Here is a 12,956-nt window from a genome sequence, read left to right on the forward strand (position 1 = left end):
ATTTATCTCAAAAAAGCATAATTTATTAAAAAAGAATACATAATAAAAAAAAATAGTTGGTGAAACCCATGCCTGTGAGTAGCCAGTTATTCGCAGTTACCTCTGCTTAAGGGAGAATTCTTCACATACGGACCAACGAAGTGTGCATATAGTATTATTTATATAGCGCTATCTTATTCAGCAGCGCTGTACAACAGGTAAACAGCACAAGTAGTGCATCACAATTAGGACTGAAACAGAAGGCAAGGAGGGCCCGGCTCCACCGAGCTACACTGTAGTATTAAACATATTCCATATACATGGCCCACGCCGCCTACCTCGGCTCGCAATTCATCAAATGGCCCTTTTTACCTGAGCATGTCACGGCTATTATTTTAGACAGAGCCCAGGGAGGGCAGCCCGTCCCGCTCGCCACTCCTGAGGCCATTCCCTGTGACTTCACACACTCTCCCCAGGAGTCCGTTTTTTCCTGACAGGGGAGGGGAGAGGAAGGAGCTGGCTGGAGGGGGTGGGGATCTGCGCAGGGAAACCCCGGCGCTCACTGGAATTCCGAGCGCTGCTCTGGGAGAGCTCGCGAGCTTTGGCCGCCGCCGCTGCCGCCGCTGTTTCCCTCGCGAGAGCAGCGGGTCGCCATTCGGCGTGACGTCACTGTGTATTGTTGTGAGGGGGAACGGGAGCATCCCAGAGCTGTCAGCTGCTGAGTGCCGCGGCTTCCTTCGCTGCTACTGCTGAGGGAGGCGGGGTGCAGCGGCCGTTCTCTTGTCACGCCGAGCCATTGTCTCCGTTCGAAGCTCCGAATACCCGTGGAACCCCCACGTCATAAAAACCATCAATGAAATGCAAACATGAAAGACAAGAGGAAGAAGAAGGACCGCACCTGGGCCGAGGCTGCCCGCCTGGTAGGTGCCTTCCCACCCCCCACTGCACGGCCGGATACTCGGCTTTGTTGTCATGGGAGTTTATGGCTGTGTGTGAACACATCATATGTGCACTAACGGGGACATGTATGCAGAGATGCGCTCACATGCATGATGCGGGGCCACCTCTCACACATATCCTCTCTCTCCGTTATATCGTTTACACTTTTCATTCTTAATGTATAAAGCAAACATTTCATGTGTGCCACGTTTAGTTACCAAAAGCTGCATACATGTGTGTGTTTCATGCCCTTGTGTAAGATGCATGTAGCACACACATGTGTGCATGGCTGTTATAGTGCTGCTTGCACACATGCCCCGCACAGGACTGTTTACATTTATGTGCTTTATACATGTAGCTCCGCATCGGTGTCGCGTGTACGCTTTCTGTGGACTCTGAATACACAAATTAGGTTATTTACATCGTTTTTCTGCATGAATACTGTAAAACTGAATGCATTTTGCGTGTTATTTACAGGGAAGCATGGTGACGAATGAATATAATCTATCAGTATACATATTACATGTCTATTCCTTATATATGAGTAACGTATAGTGCTATATAATGCTAATGCATTGTTCTACGTGTTATGTTTTTATTACGTAAGATAAATAGACGGATGGGATAGCTATTTAGCTTTCTTCTATTACAACCAAAGCATTATGTGTACATCAGGACCTTTACATGTTTCACATGTAAAGGATTTTGCCGATATACATCACTCACACACAACCCTATGTAGTCTTATAAAATGACGAGGGTCCTTTAGGCAGGTGGTTCTGAAACAATCTATCCTGCTGCCTCTATCATAATTTGTTTTTTGTCATTGAGTTTTGTGTGTTTTATGCAGAAAAACTTTTGACCCCACAGCCGTAAACTTTCTCTAATCCGCTATAACTCTTTAGAGACACATAGGAAACATGTTTGCTCCTGGAGGAAAAAACATTCTTAAACTACTCTCCTTGACTGTACTTTTTTTTTTTTTTTATTGTGTGAGATAACACTTGGTTAATAAATGCTTGGACACTATGGTATTATATACAATAGTATCTACGGATTGTGATAACGCATACGATCTGAGAGCAAACAGGCGTGTGTGAGTAAAGAAGTTAGCACACTCACGTTTAAACATTGTCCCAGAGTAGGCCCCTGGGCAATCTACTAAATTATGTCAGCCGTCTCTAGTGACAAGGGGGAAAAAAATAGTTCTGCTGGGCCCAGGGCAAATGAACACTTCCAGGCTCCCTATATCGTAAGGGGATAGTGTTGGAGTTTGACTACTTAAAATATTATTGAATATTATTCCCAATAACTGCGGCCATGAGGCAGCCCATTCGAGACTAAGAGAACTTTCTATATTTCAAGGATTGGGAGCCTTACTTATAACAGTTTCATAAAGCTACAGCTGCATGCCAAAGTAAGGTATGTGATGTGTACATGCAGTATTGGGATATAATATCTTGCATGCATATATGTATAAGTACCTTGTAATAGTATTCCAATAGTTTCTACCAATTGTCTCATTATCTCTTCTGTAGCGCCAACAAGTTACTCAGTGCTTCGTACAGTACATACACTGACAGCTTAAGACAAACATTAGGTACAGAAGGCCCTGCTGGCAAGCTTACAATCTAGCACATATTACTAATAAAAAAAAAAAAAAAACTTTATATAGAACCTCAAAGGTATCGTTAGTTTTACTATGGTAGAATTACATGAAGAAAACCTCGAATTGAACATTTACGTTGTGTAGAGCCACCTTTCACTGCAATAACTGCTTTTTGGGGTTATAGGTGGTCCAGCTTTACACATGTTGTGGGAATGATCTGGAAAATTGGATTTTTAAACAGTGCCATAAACAGTGGTATTGATATCAGGACTAGAGTAGTCTACTCTAGGACATTCAGCTGTTTGTTCCTAAGGCTTCCCTAATGTTAGATCTTGTTCTTGGGATAGTTGTCCTGCTAAACTGAATTTACATCAATACATTTTTGTCAAAGTGAAGTAGGTTATTTTTGCAGGAAATTTGCTTCATCCCCTCTCCGGTCAGCCTCTAATGTTGAGATGTATCCCCACAGCCTGATGCCGCCGCCACAATACTTCACTGGTGTTTTTTTCAGGCAAGGTCATGATTAGGTTTGCATCACATTTCATACTGTGCGACAGTTTGAGAAGGAAGGGAAAATGCTGTAAAGTAAGAATGCTTTCAAAAGTAGACACGTTAATAGTTTATTTTTATCGTTCAACAAAATGCAGAGTGAGTGAACAGAGCAGTCTAAATCAGTATTTTAAGTGACCACCCTTTACCTTCAAAACAGCATCAATTTTTCTACATACACTTTCACAAAGTCAGGGATTTTGTAGGCATATCGTTAGGTGTACGATTACACAATTATACCAAACAGGTGCTAATGATAATCAATTTAATATGTAGGTTGAAGCATAATCATGAATAAAACTGGATCAGAAACAGCCAAACTCACCAGCAAGGTGAGGTTGCTGAAGACCATTTAATATCAAAAGGCCATGGCAAGACTGAGCACAGCAACAAGACACAGGGTAGTTATACTGCATCAGCGAGGGCTCTCCCAGCCAGACAGGGGTTTCCAGATGTTCTGTCCAAACTCTTTTGAAAACTAAAAGAAATGGACAATCTTGAGGACTGTAGACAGTGGTCACCAAGGAAACTCGGTGTGTCGCCAAGGAAACAGTGGAACCCAAGTACACCCATCTACTGTCTGGTGAAGTCTGGTCAGAAGTGGTCTTCACGGAAGACTTCGCCAGTTTGCTGAAGTGTGATACAAGAATGAGTGTTTGCAGGCAACAGAGAAGTATAGTGGAGGCTCTTTGCAAGTGTGAGGCTGCATTTCTGCAAATGAAGGCGTGGATTTGGTCAGAATTTTCTGCTGAGAAAAACAGGTAGATACTTATCCATCATGCATTACAATCAAGGAGGCATCTGATCGGCCCCAAATGTATCCTGCAGCATGACAAGAAACCCGAACATACAGCCAAAGTCATTAAGAACTATCTTCAGTGTAAAGAACATCAAGTGTTTCTTGAAGTGATGGTTTAGTCCCCATACAGCCCTGATCTCAACATCATGGAGAGTCTGTCTGGGATTACATGAAAAGAGAGATGCAACCAACGGGTGCGTAAATCCACAGAAGAACTGTGGTTCATTCTCCAAGATGTTTGCAACAAACCTACCTCCTGGGTTTCTAAAAAAATATATAAAAACAAAATTAAAAAAACTAAGTCTAGAAGAATTGGAGCTATTTTGAAGGTAAAGGGTGGTCCCACAGAATATTGAGTTATTTTTTTTTTTTTACTTAGGCTCATGAAGTAAAAAAAATTAACTCAATATTCTGTGGGACCACCCCTTACCTTCAAAGTAAAAAAACAAATTTTCCAACCTGGAAAGATCAATTAAAAAGAAAAATATCCCCAGATATTGCTGCAGTTACTTTAAATCCTCTAAAACTTCAGCTTTGTAGTTTATTTACACAGTAGTGAATAATTCCATTTAACTTCAGTTCTATATAGCATGTTTCTTCAGCTGGCCATTGTATCAGGCTGCAGAGTTGTTTTTTTTAGTTCTCTATTTGTTTTTCTGTCGTTTTAACACAACTCAGTGACAGTTTGAATGACATAGATTGCATTTTCTTATGAAGAAAAATGGGTATTGCCATAATAGACCAAGAAAGAGTCTTTAGTTGAAAATTAATAACTTTTGATGTGGGTCAGCATGAAAAAAACTATTGTAAAGCTTTATAAGCTTTCGAGAATTCAGAGGTCTCTTGTATATGAAGACACTTCGGAGGTCTTGGACGTTTATGCAACCTCATCTTTTGACAGAAGATTCTCAAAACTTATTCCAGTTAGTCTTTAGGGCCAACATGAAGCCCTATAAAACTAGTACTGTAACTGGCTAAAACTTGTCTAGTTAATTATATACAGCCCCGTTGAGTCAATGATTACATTGCTCCTGCTTGTTGAAGGGCTATTTTATGTTTTGTGTACGTGCTTATGTGGTGGAGATATGTTGGTATCTTTTTACCTAGAGTTTGATGTTATGCGGTTATTTTCATTTTTTACAAATAAACCTAAACAGTTATATCTCATCGTGCAGAATCATTAGCGTAATTGTTTTTTTGTGGCTGTGCCTGAATTATTTTCAAGTATTAAAAAAACAAAAAAAAACAAAGGACCTTACACGTTCTAAGCCTTTTCATAATTGGGTTTTCCCATTTTTATTGTGTGTGACACGGGTAATTACTGCAGAGTGGGCTCGTCTGCTACAACAGTTGGCTCAATCTGATTCACATGGTTGCTTTTCTGTACTAATGTATATATCTATGTTATATGCACACATTCATATGGGGACTTATGAAATATTGAGGATTCCTTTTATAAAGATCAATTTTTGTGCAAAAGAGGTAAAGTTGAGCAAGCCATGAACGCATCAGTGGTTCCTACGGCAATTGTCTCGTCTTGCACTATAATGTACAGAATATTATCCATTGGCGCCAATTCTTTTAGAATCGATTTTCTCTTTCGTTAGATTATTCTATCACTCAAAGAGGACAATTGTTTTGTCCTGCACTATGATGTATAGAATATTATCCACTAATGCCATTGCTTTTAGAATTGATTTTCTCTTTCGTTAGATTGTTTTATCACTCAGAGGATTTAACCTGGTTCTTACATTAATGACCATTGTGGACAGTAGTAACAGAAGTAAAGCCTTCCTTGTGATAAATTCACGGGTTCCCATGTAATATACAGTTCTTTGAATCTGGGTCAGGACAGTCATACATGTTCTGTATACATAACATGTGAGCATTTCGTGTTGCGTACAATATTCTGGCAGCATGTAAAATATAAAAATATCACGATGACTGGAATTACTGTAAATTTTATTGCAGTAAATCTTGACTTCTGTGATTCTAATATTGTTTTTTTTTTATATAATGCAGAATATGAATATACTTTAATCCGGCTCCTACAGGCACAATTTGTGTTCTCATCACATGAAAGTTTGTGTGTGTATGTATGTATGTATATAATATATATATATATATATTTTTTAGTTTCATGATTCTGGAAATGTGCAATTGATACTTACTTAGGTTTCATAGCCACTTACCCGTAATACTGCAAAACGTAAAATATAAACAGGAGAATATTTTCTCTCAAGAGTGCATTTTCTCTCAATCTGATTTTTAAAAAGAGTGTTTAAAAAAAAAAAAAAAATCAAAAATTCATTTTGATGTAACCCATCCCATACAGTAAATAAAGATAGCAGAAACATGGGTATAGCTTTTGGCGGGAAAGCACCTGGTAGCTGTTAGAGACATATTTGAGAGGTTCAGTGTTGAAAAAAGGAAACAAGTGTGTGTTTGTGCGTATGTGTATATTACACACACATGGCTGTGTAGTTTTGATGTTTTTACAACGTTACCCTTCTATATCTCTGACACTCGCATATTCCACAAGAAAGCTTGGAATGTTTGTTGCTGGAAGCCTTTATGGATTTTTGTAGAACAAGTTCCTGTAGCTGGCTTGGAAGTGTATTATTTCTGTATTATATACGTTCTCCACGTGTATCTTCAGAAAACGTTTCCTCATTTCTTAATGGGTACCACACACGTCAATCAAAAAAAGGCTTTTGTAGTTATTTAATTTGGTAGAACCCTGTCAAGATACTATGACGTTACTGACTGACACATTGCGTTAACTATCATGTTAACTGAAGAACAAAGGACATGCCAGTATTGCCAGTTTATGGACTATTGCCAGGCCTGTCTTATACTATAGTTTACCAGCAACCTTAATTTTGTTAGAAAAGGTGTATATATTAATAAAATCACTAGAATTCATTATACTTAAAGTTTTAAGCATGGAAATGCATACATTTCTCTGGAGAGAGCTTAGGTGAGGTCCCATACGTTAGAAAAGAGACTTCAAATTCCTTCAAGTTTGTAAGTTACAAAAAAATAGCAACTCTAATGCAAAAAAAGTTTGACAGTGTAAATGGCTGTTTTTTTTTTTTCTCATCAACATAATAATGTTACGAAATCATCGCGTTCATATTTTTAGGCTTAATGTTTTGGCCCGGAAGGACACAGAACGTGACGGGCTCAAGCATTTTAGTGTATAGTAATTTAGTACTTATAAAAGTTACTTTTGGTGCACAGCTGCTGTTATAAAGAGAGCCGATGCTTTACTGTGATAGCTTTTAGTGAGCAGTCACATAAGTGGTCCAGAGACCCACTTTCTGAAACATACGTCATGTGTGTATATGGATAGCGACAAAAAGTACTTTTAGTTTCAGACTGGATCAGTATTACACACATTGTTTAATACTAACCAAACGTCTTACTCCTACTGGAATTTTTAGAAGTAGAACAAAATAACAAAACAAAGAGGAAAATCCATGCTTACCCGAACAGTAGACAAAAACAAAAGAAGAATATATTTAGGGGCAGCCTGAATTACCTAAGGTTCTCTGAGGGGTTGCTTCCTCATCCCTGTACACCGCAGAATGACCTCTCTGCTGCTGTGTTAGCTGAGCATTTAAAGACTGCTGCCGTTAATTAGTGCTTGTCTTTAAATTAAGGAGAGTGGGAACTCCGGGCCTGGATTCCCCGCCTGTCGCCTCTTAGTTAATCTGGCCCACCTTACTTTCTAAGGTTTACGTAAACATACTCGTGGCATCGCTCTGGAGTTGATATTTTGAGCTCTCTATTTTTTTTATTTTTTTTTTAGATATACATGTCTATGTATATACATACCATCAATGATTATTCCTTGAGCTCTGTATGTATGTAAAAGCAACGAACACATTCAGTATTACTGGTATATGCCAACTGAGCCTTCAACTATAACAAGAGCTTGAAACTTTGCTAATGTACCATGTCACTTTTCTACCAATCATGTACATGTAAGGGCCTGTTTTGTGTGATATTTTTAAGGAAATAAATGGCATTTTTGCAGTACATTTTTTGCAGTGATGGGAGCTATGGAGTATAGTCTCAGAACTGCTGACTGATAAACAATCCACATCACCTGGAAGAATGGATACCAAGAAAGGATACGCTTTGCACATAAATCACACACACATACTATTCACCCACTTAAAACAAAGCTATGGCCCCCTTTACCTGATGTATTAGTTTGTCTCTTTGTGACACTGTACACATTAATTGTATTACACGGTTTTGCAGAGTATGATAATGCTATATTAATCAATAAATTAAATAGTCAAATCCCCACTGAGTCTTTCTACCCCGCTAGCTTTTCGTCCAACCCTGAGTGGTAAGATTGTTTGGGTTGTTCCAAAATGAATTACGATGATTTTTATTGGTAAGTCTTTATATACTGATCTCATACCGGTTTAGAATACCAATGATCTTTGCCTCTTCCAGGTTTATTTCTTCACTAATACCCCATAGTGTGCAGATACACAGCAGTATTTTGGTCCCTGCCTTCAACTTTTAATTGTACCCCCCCCTCACATCTTTGTTGCATACTTAATATAAGGAGGTAGCATCTGCTACCCTGTGGCTAGAACAAAAAATACAACTTGTATTATAATTAAATTCTGTAATGCTGTGATATTATTTACATTGCAGACGGTTGCCCCAAGCGTGAATTCACAATTTTGAATTTGTCAGTCATGTTATATTTGTTTAAAAAAAAAAAAAAGAGCTGCACCCAAGCAAGTGGTATACTGGCAAACCTGCCATCTAAATTCTTGCAAAAATCTTAAAAGGACATTAAAGCTGCATAAATAGTGCACATGGGTTCTGTGATTAATGATGTCTAAAACCATAAAAGCGCAGCTCAGGATATGAGTATCACTCAAACAAAGTTAGTGGCTCAAGGAAAAGCAGTTTCCATGAAGAAAAGTAAATAACCTGCAATATTTAAAGGAACACTCCAGCCATCTATGTACTGTAAAGCATGTGATAGCAGCGGGGTCCCTTTAAATTTATGTGGTGCATTATAGCCACAATTTGCCATGCAGGAGATTTGTTTGAACAAACACACCGTCTAGTATATGGTATACTTATCACCAGTCTGCTCTAGTGGGGGGGGGGGTCTGGATAAGTGCTGCTTTTGAATTTTTGTCAGACTATGGACGAGGCAGGTAGCGTTCTTTGTTTAAAGGGCTGCCTGGGACCCTGGAGTGTCCCTTTAATATTGAGGACCAAAAGCCATGGTGTAGTGTTGAAGGTAATCAACAAGCGTTGGTGCATAATGAGCAAGGCCTAACTTGTTATGTTTCTTGCCTTTATATACTGAAAGCGTAATACATCGTGAAACTACGTAAGAGTACGTGTTCTGCTTTATATCATATTAGCATGCTAGCGCTTGCTTGAAACGCCATCGAAGAGGTTTTCTGGGCACACTTGCTCGTATAAGAAAAACATCTTTTCTGTACTTGCTATGAAGCATATAAGAAATCTCTGTTGTGTCCTACCTTTGATAGATGTAATCCTCTTATTTGCTTGTTGAATCGAAAAGCAAAGCAGTGTGATTGGTGTCAATCTCTCACAAATAATTTGTAGACGGAAAAAGATTGTATATCTAATAAATCTGGGCCAATATATCTCTGTTTTTGTATCTTTGTTTCCATTGAAATCTGGTATTGGGTGGTTGTTCATGTAATTGTGATGGATGTATCTCCAGCATCGTGTGTTAATATACAGAGAGCGCTGTATGCCGTGACCTGGATATGCCAGCGATCTTGTAAGTGGTAAGCGCAGTGTATGTAAGAGTATGCGTGGAAGTCTCAGTTGTATGTCTTTAGGACACTGTCACAGGAGATAACTCTTCCTATACTTAAAGTTCCAGAGTGGATGTCTCAGCCTGTTAATTCCCGGGTAGACCATTGGCAATCATTCTCTGTTTGGTTTCATGGATGGGACATCTGACTACGCACTTACACCATCTGCCAGCCTCAAATAAATGATGTAACATGACTTCCTGGTATCGAGGAATTGATTTGTTGTGTTATTGGTCAAATTATAGCACAAAAAAAAGAGAAATCGCAAAATGTAAATATCCAGGATGAGCTTTTCATTTTTCTAGCATTTGTGCTACTTGTGTCTCAATTATTTGTCAGTCAAAACCAAAGGCTTGTGGCTACATGTTGGATGTCACTTACATTAAATGCATCTGTTGCATCTTTATTTGTTTCCTAAACCTAAGTAAAGGGGGAAATTGCTAAAAATGTGCAGTTCATCTCACATAACACTTGACAATAGCCTGCCAGGCTTTTCATTTACCTTTAAGTATTACTATAAGATAGTAAGCCATTGACTACTTTGGTTCTTTTTTTTTCGGATCAGAGGAGAATGTAAATTGATGCTCTCAGAAAACATTACCCAAAATGCATTCTTCAACATAGTCTAGTATTCATACATCTGCTAGATTAGTTTGTATTCTCTCTTGTAATCGAACTCGGATTGCTGTGTGTACACAGAGAGTTTTATTATTTGACACCCATTTGGCTGAAATAACACAATTCATTACAGAATTTGCTTTGGTTTTCTTGTTATAGTCTTCCTGTGCCTGTCGGTATTGTAATGAATGTAGATTTGCTTACAGGAGCTGGGAAATAATGTCATAGGACTAAACCGTCAACGGGGAAACGGAGTGGTAAACATCTGTGTATTGCTGACGGTTCATCTTGATCAGGCCAAATTCTAAGCTGAATGCTTACTACAGGGCATGCTATTTGAGCCTTTTAAATATAGCCCAAACAACTTAGAATAGTTTCTGCATTGTCAAGGCGATCTCCCGTGTACACCTGCACTGTTTGAATGCCCAAACACATAGCCTCTCGTTATACGTCAGACATTCTCCAACTCAACAGGATCAAGAGTTTCATGTGAAAACGCTGCCCGATATTCTTCAGCACAGGGGCAAAGGAAAACGTAATTTTTAGGGCAGACAAAGGGGGCAGTTGAGAATTTGGGGCTACCTTATTAGTTTATCTTTATTTTTCACTACTCTTTTGTACAAAAAATATAGATCGGACGTATGGACATGTACCCTGGATACACATGGTGTGACTTAGAACATAAGGTCACATTGACACCACTGTCTGATCAACATCCCCTGATTAAATTATCTGCAGGAGGTTACATAAGAGAAATTATGGTATGAACATGTAGAAACATAGGAACATGTGGACGCCATTTGCAATGAGCAGAGACTTGTACATGTGTGGAGCATATGGAAGAACGTGCCCTGATTCTACTTCTTGTGAACGCATCTATGATAAATTGAGGTTCATCCCTTCAAAATGCATAGTGAAGGCAGAGAGAAGTGTTTTCTGGTCCTGAACTCACAGTTTAGTGAATAAATCCCAATTACACTGTGCCACTTTTTATATTGGTTATCTGGAAGTACATTATATGCATAGTATTGTTTAGAACGACCCAGTGTCTAATGTTCTACTGTACTTGATTGATAACTTGATGAAAGTAAAGTGCCCAGCGGTGGCCGGCTCGCTGCACGTATATTCACACATGTTACTAGCACAGAAATTGAAGGTGTGAGTTTAAGCATAGCTAAAAAAAAAAATCGCACAGGAGGTTATAAAATAATATTCTGTTGAATGACACCAGTATCAACCATGGATTGGACCCTTTTTTATCTATTTTACTGTGCTAAAAGAACACATGTAATTACAATACTAACAATTTACTGTGATGTATTTTGTTCCATATATACATTGTTGCATGGGGCTGAGCGCATCCAAAGTTGGCCATGGCTTCTAACATTAAGTTATGGCATTCGTTGATGGAGATACACAGATACAAAAAGTCTCTCCATCTCTTTCCATCTCTTATATTATATTATATATGTTTTTATGTATATACGTACAAGGGCACATGCATATTATGGGGAAGTCACAATGGATTTCATGAGTTTAGACTAATAATTTTCTTTCCTACCCTCCAGGCTTTAGAAAAACATCCCAACTCGCCTATGACTGCAAAACAGATTTTGGAAGTCATCCAGAAAGAAGGGTTAAAAGAAACCAGGTGTGTATAAACTTCCTATTTTATCCCTTATATCAAACTGCCATTGTTTGAGAGTCTCAATGAATCTTGATATGATCAAAAGAATCAGAACATGCACTGCATGACTCTTCTCTGTAGCCATGTACATCACGCCGGAGGTCCAGCACCCCGGTAGCATGTAGGGGTGAATGTATTAATTGTTCACATTCATTCTTTTTTCTGAACATCGCTTAGTAAATAATAATCATGACTAAGTAACTACATAAAGAAATAGGAGAGATCTAAGTGTCAATGAACATTGCAGTAGGGTCACCTGATTCACTGTTGCTCTCAGATGTTGCCTACATATTCCATAACACAGGTGGTGTAGGGGTTCTTATATAATAGAAACTAGAATGGATGGCCCCCCACTTTATTTGAAGAGAGATGTCTAGATAATTTAGTCTAGATGCCCTCTCAAAAGTACAACTTATATCAGCCAAAGTTTTGGAGGTGTTAGCTTAAGGGACCAATTTGTCTCTTTGTGTTGTACCCTAAGTAAGTGTTTATAGTCTGTATATCTCATGATATCTAGAAGTGCTAACATCGCAGCTTGTTAAGACCATGCTTACAGGTATGTTCTGCATGTCTTTGAAAGACTTTACGGTTAGTAAAGCAATTAGACATGGATCTCTGCCTTTTTCAATTTATGGATCTTCAGCCCTGAATAAATATGTAATATTACCCACAATGCACTGTTGCACAGGTCAGATCAGTGCCAACTAATATTAATGTCACCAAATAACTACAAAACATGCTTCGCTAGTATGAGGTTACCATCATTATGCATGTTGCACAGAACTATTGCTTTTAATAGATCTCTTATTAGTCTAGTGACTGCACATGTACTTCTGTGCCAGATGTTTCCATCCAGGTTAAAGGTTCTAAAAAAGAATCCGTTATATTAATGCCCAAAGGCAATAAAACCCTTTTTCAGACTTCTCATGCGTGGCTTCC

At 38.6% G+C, this 12,956-nt stretch overlaps 1 protein-coding gene across 1 annotated transcript in view; it reads left to right on the forward strand.

The window, feature by feature from the left end:
• Nucleotides 1–547: 547 nt before the first annotated feature.
• The window catches only part of ASXL3 (ASXL transcriptional regulator 3), a 55,786-nt gene continuing 43,377 nt past the window's right edge, over nucleotides 548–12,956 (forward strand). Inside the window, exons 1-2 of the mRNA XM_053467458.1 lie at nucleotides 548–899; nucleotides 11,899–11,981. Of these exons, the coding sequence (XP_053323433.1) occupies nucleotides 846–899; nucleotides 11,899–11,981 (137 nt within the window). The 5' untranslated portion in view covers nucleotides 548–845. The remainder of the gene's footprint in view (nucleotides 900–11,898; nucleotides 11,982–12,956) is intronic.

This window comes from Spea bombifrons, chromosome 5 (assembly GCF_027358695.1).
Source record: "Spea bombifrons isolate aSpeBom1 chromosome 5, aSpeBom1.2.pri, whole genome shotgun sequence".
NCBI lineage: Eukaryota > Metazoa > Chordata > Amphibia > Anura > Pelobatidae > Spea > Spea bombifrons.